The following is an 8,995-nucleotide window of genomic DNA, read 5'->3' as shown; positions in this document are numbered from 1 at the left end:
CAAATCAAATCAGGAAAGAGATTGGTATGGCCAATCCAAAACAAAAGAAAAAGGTTTTGTTAAAAGGGGGCATGGATGATTCGACCCTATATAGAACTGGTAATAAAGAAAACAACAAATGGGCTTCAAGCGCTCGTTTCGTGGTTGAAAAATCATAAATTTCAAAAGAGCAGGATGAATCTTAGTTTTCACACTCAAGACACTTACTACAGGGTACAAGATTTAAGAAGGTGAAAAATCCTTTCTAATTGCACCATTGATTAATTAAAATGACAGATGATACCTGCACATACTATTGAAGACTCGCTTGTGATTCCAAGCTACACTGTCTGTTATTCCGAGTGAGAAGTCCAATATATAAGTCCACTGCAGTTGACGATTCAGATTAACAAAATTGTTAGAGTTGGTGATAAAATGTTTCATACACAAATAATGAAATTGAAGAACATCTTAAATACGCCATTCGGTGTATGATTCTCACACAGGCACATAACCACAAGATAGATATTCATCTTTAATTTGAAAAAATTATACAAACTAACCTAACAGAACATTGATGATGGTCATAATTCTAAATCTGGAATAGCGTTTACCTAATTAATACGAACACACACTGTAAGACACCTGCAGTACCAGTCCACAATGAAGGACCAGATGTCACTAGTGAGTCCTGTATCAATAGGCCCACTGAAGCAGCCAGTGAAACGAAGGAGACAACATAAGCAAGGAAAAGCCAGAGCTTCAACCTGTTTCGATGAAGGATTAGCATCCATTAGCCAGAACAAGCAACCAAAGGAGCATTGTAACTCTTCTAAAAAAAGGTAGAGATAAACCACACAACAAACAGATACAAGGATGGTCAGCTGATTCAAATTCCAAACACTTAAAGTTTCCCGCTTAAACAATCTTAAATATCACCAATTTTCGAAATTATCTCCAAGTTGTATCAGATACAACGCACAAGCAAGAAAACAAGACAAAAGGAAATCAAAAGTAGACACCATTACTAATTCCCTACAGCTTTAATACATACAAAGTCAAAACCTTTTCCCAAATTCCAAACTCCAATGCCTGATTATGAAATTGTCATGCAGCTGGAGCACTGCACGGATCAGCTTAGTTACACAAGGGTGAGCTACACACACGATGCTTACTCCATGTTGATAAGCATACCATGCTCAGATGATATTATCAATATTTGCAAATTTCTTTAAATTACAATGAAATTTTTGAAGTGATTAAGCAAGATGGTTGTTAAGCTTTCATGTAACCTACATGAAATAAGAGGAAGCTTCAAATGGCTTAAGAGCATTTCTTGTGTCTCATAATCAAATTCAACAGTGACTCGTACGGCGTAAACTAGCTCAGGTAAAGGAATAGCTTGAGTGGTTGAAGGATAAGTTAGAAAAATAGATTAAAAGAAAAAAAAATTCAAAAAGCTCAGTCCTAAAACTGCAATGGAACACAGCAGAAATTAATAGTTTAAGCCGTAAGTCATACAACACTAGCACATTTACTTTTCGGGCTTCATCAAGTGCCAAGGTTATACAATCAGGGATAAGTCTTAGTCATTCCTTTTCCACCATAGCCCAAAGTTTTTACTCAAGCAACCATAAACGGACATGACAACTTATGTGTTAGCACCAGTTATGCCCCTGTGGAAGAAAAACTAAAATGAAAGACCAATATGTTCAACAATTTTGTCTTAACTCTGACATATATCAAGGCATGTTTCAGGAAAACAACAACACTACTCAAATCCTATATCATCTCTGTAAGCAAATTGATGTGGTTTAGCGTGAAAAAACAGCAGCAAATAGGTAGAAGTTGGAACTCTAGAAAACTCAGGGTTATGGAAAACCTCTAGGTTCCTTTATTAATTTCAGAGGTAATAATCAGGAAGTTATGACTGTAAATATTTTACAGCTTATGTATACTAGACTTTCTCGCAAAAAAGTTTTATTCTAGCTCTATATTTAGCCTTAAAGATACTAAATTGTAGAAAAACATTTCATTCATGTTATTTTTATTCTCTGTTTTCTTATATTTCAATCCTGCTAACAGTATAATAATAAAAAAGAATCCAACACTTCTAATTACAAGGAAAGAAACTTGTAATTCAGCACTGCCATATGATAATTTTTGAGTTGCAGAAGAATTTCTGTTTGTAAACTGCATGTTAGTTTACAAGACACGTGATTTGCAAATGAATCATTGCCTCAAGATTGACTTTAGTGATAACACACATGCAGAAAAGGTGGGTAATAAATAGGTTATATACATCCTCTAATTTTTCTTAGGTTTCAAGAACAAAGTTCCTCAATGCCATATAGGCAGCTAAAAGAATTTCCAAGTTCGCAGTATTATCATGCACTGCTTCAGCCACCGTTGAATGAGTGAGCAAGAGGGAGTTCACCATGAGTACACTATAGAAAATGATCGTAATGAATAGTTCCATATTCATTAATTCTACAAGAAGATTAAGATCCTTAAGTTAGAAGGATCACTTGAAAATTATGCATCCATGCTGTCTAAACTTGAACCTAAAACGTAGGCACTTTACATGCAATAACACTAATTTTGAACGGAACTTCTGGACCTATGTCTGTGCAAATAGTCACCATCATACACAATTAAATATCATTTGCATTAATGTTAAATTTGTTGATACCAAAAGGAATAAATTAATTGAGATGCAAGACTGTGACGAAATTCTAGTGCTTATCAAGTTTGGATTTCAAAGTGACCGCTACATCATAAGCCTTGATTCTGTAGACAAGGTAAGAACTTCAAGACAAGAAATATTTTTCAATCAGCTAAAATGTACAGAAACATCCCAAATTCACGTCGAAAATATCACAACTCACAACACCATCACCGAGGAACAAGTAAACCCTAAGTAATTAGGTATCTCTCCAATCATGGGAAAAATGATGACTATTTTAGCAAAAAAAACAGTTAAAGTAAGCAAAATCAAAATCCAATAGTGGATGAAACGCAAATTCCATAAAAAAAATGAACTGAAAAAACAGTGAGAAATTGAAGAAGATAAGAATCAGCAAACCTCCACTCGCCTTCATCATACGGAGAGTAATCAATATCGTCTTTTCTAACACAATTAAACATCAAAGCCGCGATAGATGCAAATATTCCTTAAATAAAATTCGGCCAAATAATTAACACGAAATAGAAAATATATTAAAAAAAGAAGGAAAGTAATTAGGTGTACCAGGTAAATAGTGGACGAAAGAGATATTAACGGAGCTACAAACGACGGCGTCGACCCAAAACCACCAGCCGGCACCGAATACGGCGCCCGCGACACCGGGACCGAAGATCGCCCACAGCTCGCCTAAATCCATTTGATTTCTTTTTTCGAAATTAAACCAATTATTGAGAATAAAATAACATTTCCATTTTTCTTCCCTTAACCCTCCCTTTTCAAGCGCAGCCTATTCTCAACTGTTATTTTCCCCGCTCTCTCTCTCTCTCTCTCTCTGTCTCTCTGCCTCTTCCTTCGCTCCTTCCTCCGAATGCGTACATTAGTGTACATTAGAGATTTTCACAACAATATTGCACCTTTTTCTTTTCAATTATTTATCCATCTGCTCTGTTTCTATAAGCTAAATCACCACGTCAATAAACCGAAAACGATTAAAATTAAAATATATTAAATTATTTATTTTATAAATTTTATAAATAATACAATAAATAATTTTGAGAAAATTAGAAGAATATACTGATTCTGAAAAATATTAGGGATATAAGCCGAAATTTTAACTATTTAAAGAAATAGATTGATTTTGTATATGTGGCATTTGTTACATACAAAATAATTTTGGGTACATCAATTAATTTTTACATATAAAAATATAATTTTTAAAATATTTTATATTTAAAAAATAATAATATTTAAAATAACTATTTGATTTTATAATAATAGAAATTATCATATTCACCATGTTGGTGGAGAAAATAAATATTCACTATAAAAGTTATATATAAAGAAAAATATATAAAAAATTAGTTAATATTTTTCAAAAAATAAAATATTTTAACATAATACATATAATATATATTCTCATTATATAACTCCATATTTATTATTTTGTTTACATCAATAAAATAATTATTAATTAAAATATTTTCAACATAATGAAAGATAGATATATTTTTATTGTACAAATCCATATTTATTATTTTATTTATATAAATAAAAGAGTTATTAATTAAATATATAAATTAACAAAAATAAATATGTTTGAGATAGGAGTTGAACTTGAGACTTAAAGGAATAAAATAGTAACACTTAACCATCTAACTAAAAAACTAACATTTTAAGAGAAAATATTTTTGTTAAGAAGTATTTTTTAAAAGTGCTTTCCTTAAACGCGTTTTTACCATATTTACAAAAAATCAGTCTATTTTTCTAAATATTTAAATTTTGATCTATATTCCTAAATTTTTTCTGACATATATTCTTATATATTTTATAATTAAGAAAATTAAAATTAATAAGTGATAGCATTAGACCAAACGTACAACAAAGAAGGTAATTTAAAAATAATTAATATCGACTCATTATTTGGGATATATATTTTTAGAAAATAAATCAAATTTGATAAGTTATTTTTTTTAGTTTTTTACTTCATCTGGCACCTATCAAATTTGAGGGCATAGCATGCAAAAACTGATCGTACTTGTTGTTTAGATTGATGCCACTAGCTGCAATTACCACCTCCTTCTGGATTGGAAGTTTGATTATTAAAGTGACATTTTTACGGCTAATGGTTGCTTCCTTGTATGGCAAATGGGACGTAAACATTTCTGACTTTTATCTTTTCACCGAGGCGGCAATTAAATGTTGAATGATTTTCAACGTAGGTGTAACATATAAGCTTAACATCTTTCAAATAGTTTTTTATACAATGATCGGATTCTAAGAAATATAAATTATGTTAGAATTTGAATAACTCAATATATCGATTGTTTTAAAATCATAGAACAATAATATTAAATTTTGAAAATTATTAAAAATATTTTCATAAATATTAAAAATAAAAAATAATTAAGTTGGAATTTTTACGTAATTTGCAATGTGTTTACCCATTTTTTTCCTTGAAAAATAAGTACAAAATTAACAATTTTTTTAGAGTAGGAGAGTTTGAGAAAATTGAAGAGTTTAGAAATAGTGAGTTTTTATGGGTGGAAGTCCAACCATAAAATGGCAAAGACAATAATAATCGGTGCTTGTCTGCTACCCTAGCATGATATTGTCTGCCGCCACTGGCATGAATTTTTAGGTTTTCTTGTTCTTTGTCTAGTATCTATTTCTTTTTTGTTTATTAGTTTTTTTGCAATCGGCGTCTCCAGTTCTTTTCCTTCTACGATTTAAGAAGATTTGGTCTTGTCTTCTGGCCTTTAAACCTGCAATTATGGAAGCCGAATTAGCCCAATTGACAATCAATGAAGAAGAGGAAGAAATCTTACAGATTGAGACAGATCTGAATACGAATAGAGAAGTGGGGGAGTTTCAACTAGTAGGTTGTTTCCTAACAGCCAGTATAATTCACTTCCCAGCCATGAAAAGTACTATGGCAAACCTGTGGCATCCTGTTCGTGGGGTTCAAATTCGAGATCTAGGAGATAAAAGGTACCTTTTTTCAATTTTTTCATATTATGGATATGGAAAGGGTTTTGAAGGGTTCACCGTGGACTTTTAATATTTACTGGTGCTTTACAAATTAAAAATAGGGAAGGACCCATTAAGAGTACCATTAATTTTCACTCCTTTCTGAGTACAAATCCACGATGTTCCAATTGGGATGTTTTCTGAAAAGGTAACAATACAATTGAGGAATTTTGTAGGGGTTTTTTAGAATATTTTGGATCAAATTTGGGGAAAGAAAATCGAAATTACATGAGAGAAATAGTGCAGATTGACATTAGGCGCCCTTTGAAAAGGAAGAAGAAGGTCATGTGCTGTTGAAGATGTTCATATGTCAAATTTAAGTATGAACGATTATCACTTTTCTGTTTCTTTTATAAACGTCTGGGGCATAGCGACTCTTTTTGTGAGACAAAAATGACGTTAGGGGTTGAAATCGTTGAAACAGCCTGGGACTTATCATTAAGGGCACAATCACAAAGAGCTACATCAATGAATAGCATATGGCTACGAGAAGAAGGTAAAGGAAAAAGGGAAGGTAGCTGGCAGGATAATCGGATTCTAGGAAGTAGATCATGGGATGGGGTAAACAAAGAAAGAAGTGGGACATTTATTGATCCGATTTTGGGTTTTAACATTAAAGGGGGAATGTCAGCTCTTGAGCAAAGGAGGGAGAAACCTTGGCTGGATCAGTTGCAAACTGCCATGGATCATGACTTGAAAAATGGTATTTTAATAGGGGAAGAGGGGAAAAAGCGTAATCAATGGGAGATGGAAGGTCTGACAGGAAAGGAGGGAAATGACAATGACACGGCAAAGAATAGAAGAATGGTTGAGTTTAACCTTGTATCATCGGCGGCTGCCACAAGGCAAGTCGACCGGGCGCAATGAAAATCATAAGTTGGAATGTTCGTGGGTTGGGGAGCCCACGAATGATTCGGAGACTTCGACATTTTTTGAAGTCTCATAATCCTAAAATTGTCTTCTTTACAGAGACAAAACTTTGCAAAAGACAGATGGAACGAGTACGTAGAAGTTGTGGCTTTGTTAATGGTATTGAAGTCGATTCAGATTGTACGAGGGGTGGGTTGTGTTTAGCTTGGAAGATTGATGCTAATATTACACTCCAAAATTTTTCTAGAAGACATATTGATGTGTTAATTGGAGACAATGAATCAGGAACCAATTGGAGATTTACAAGATTTTACGGATCCCCATACGCACAAGACAGGAACGATTCCTGGGCTGTTCTGAAAAGTTTGACTTCTAATATAGATATCCCTTGGTTGGTTTGTGGAGACTTTAATGAAATTATGTACGATTTCGAGAAAAAAGAAGTGCTGCCTAGAGATGAAATAATGATGGAACAGTTTCGAAGAACTTTAGAGGAATGTCAACTGAATGGCGTGGGATTTTTAGGACATTGGTTCACTTGGGAGAGAGGTAATTTACCGGAGACAAATATTCAAGAACGATTGGATAGAGGTGTTGCTAATGTAGTATGGATCACTTTGTTTCCGGAGGTGAAAGTTCAACACATGGTACACTTTTTTTCAGACCATTGCCCTCTTCTAATTGATATAAGAAAGAATAAAAATCAATTGAGGAATTGTACGTTTAAATTTGAAGCATGGTGGGTTTTGGAGGATTCTTTCATTCGTAAAGTTTAGGTTCTGTAGGAGAAGTCTGCAAGTGGTCTTTTGCAGAAGCTGGAGTTTTTAAAAATAGAGTTAAAACAGTGGGCTGGGCAAATTCAAGTAGGTAGGAAAAAGGAAAAAAAAGGTCCTCATGGAAAAATTAGCCGAGCTAACTGAAGCTGATAGAGATGATAACAATTTAGCTGATTTGATTGACACGAAAATCTACTTAAATTTAGAGATCGAGAAAGATGAGCGCTATTGGAAGCAGAGGGCCCGATTGAATTGGCTAAAATTTAGGGATAAAAATATAGCATTTTTTCACAGTCAAGCCACACAGCATCGAAAGACAAATTTTATTCATAGGCTGCGAAACGAAAATAGGAGAGAATTGGAGGCCTTGCAGGAAATTGAAGGGGCTGCACGATCTTATTTTCTAAATTTGTTTTCAGCAGGGGATAGGGGGAACTATGACCATTTGATGACTGGGATTGATCGATGTATTAATAAGGAGGACAATTGAAAGCTTACAACAACATACACAAAAGAGGAGATTCAAGAAGCAGTGTTTGTCATGGGACCCACAAAGGCACCAGGAGAAGATGGATTCCAAGGTCTCTTTTATCAGAAATGCTGGCATATTGTTGGAGAGGATGTCACCTCCTTTTGTTTACAACTCCTTAATGAGGACACGGACGTGAGCTCTTTTAATTCTACTAATATAGTGCTTATTCCAAAAGTTTTCAACCTTTCAAATATGACACAATTTAAGCCAATTAGTCTATGTAATGTACTTTAAAAATTCTGGTGAAGGTAATTGCAAATCAGATTCGAGGGGTTATTGAGAAATGTATTGATGGTGCGCAGAGTGCCTTTGTGCCAGGACGCTTAATTTCAGATAATATCTTATTGGCCTACTAAATATTGCATATGCTAAAACACAATAGATTGGGGAAGAAGGGCTTTATGGCAGTTAAACTCGACATGAGTAAAGCATATGATAAGGTTGAATAGAATTTCATAAAGGAGATAATGCTACGAATGGGATTTGACCAAATATGGGTAGATGATTTTATGAAATGTGTAACTACGGTTTCTTATTCAGTGGCCATTAATGGGAATATTGGAGAAAAGTTTCTGCCCACCAGAGGCCTTCGATAGGGTGATTCTCTAAGTCCGTTCCTTTTTCTTCTATGTGGAAAGGGTCTTTCCAACTTACTAAGACTTGCTACAAATGAGGGGTTTTTCAAAGGTGTTAAGGTTAGTAGAAGTGGTCCACCAATTTCCCACCTTCTATTTGTTAATGATTGTATTTTATTCGGAGAGGCTACAACCAGGGGAGCAAAATTGTTTAAGGACATTTTACGCGAATATAGATCGTGTTTGAGTCAATGCGTGAATTTTGAAAAATCAACGGTATTTTTTAGTAGGAATACTACGGAGGAAAATAGAAAATTAGTTGTTAACTTAATAGGGATCCGAAACTCGAACGAACTAGAACGATATTTAGGATTACCGAATATAGTGGGTTGGAGGAAAAATGACTCTTTTCAAAATTTGAAGGATCGCCTCAAAAAACGTATTGATAATTGGAGTAATAGGTTTTTATCTCAAGGCGGAAAAATTTTTTTTATAAAATCCATTCTCCAGGCCATACCTACTTATACGATGACCTGTTTTTTATTACCTA

General features: G+C 33.8%; 1 protein-coding gene across 1 annotated transcript; it reads right to left on the bottom strand.

Moving 5' to 3' along the window:
- Nucleotides 1-54: 54 nt before the first annotated feature.
- LOC108457967 (uncharacterized) lies at nt 55-3,675 on the bottom strand. Its single transcript, XM_017757187.2, has 4 exons — nt 3,230-3,675; nt 3,065-3,152; nt 594-746; nt 55-366 (listed from the first exon to the last, which is right to left on the bottom strand). Exons 1-4 carry the CDS (start codon nt 3,360-3,362, stop codon nt 333-335), a joined length of 408 nt encoding a protein of 135 aa, XP_017612676.1. The 5' UTR covers nt 3,363-3,675; the 3' UTR covers nt 55-332.
- Nucleotides 3,676-8,995: the final 5,320 nt, after the last annotated feature.

This window comes from Gossypium arboreum, chromosome 2 (assembly GCF_025698485.1).
Source record: "Gossypium arboreum isolate Shixiya-1 chromosome 2, ASM2569848v2, whole genome shotgun sequence".
Taxonomy (NCBI): domain Eukaryota; kingdom Viridiplantae; phylum Streptophyta; class Magnoliopsida; order Malvales; family Malvaceae; genus Gossypium; species Gossypium arboreum.
This window is presented reverse-complemented; position numbering and strand designations above follow the sequence as displayed.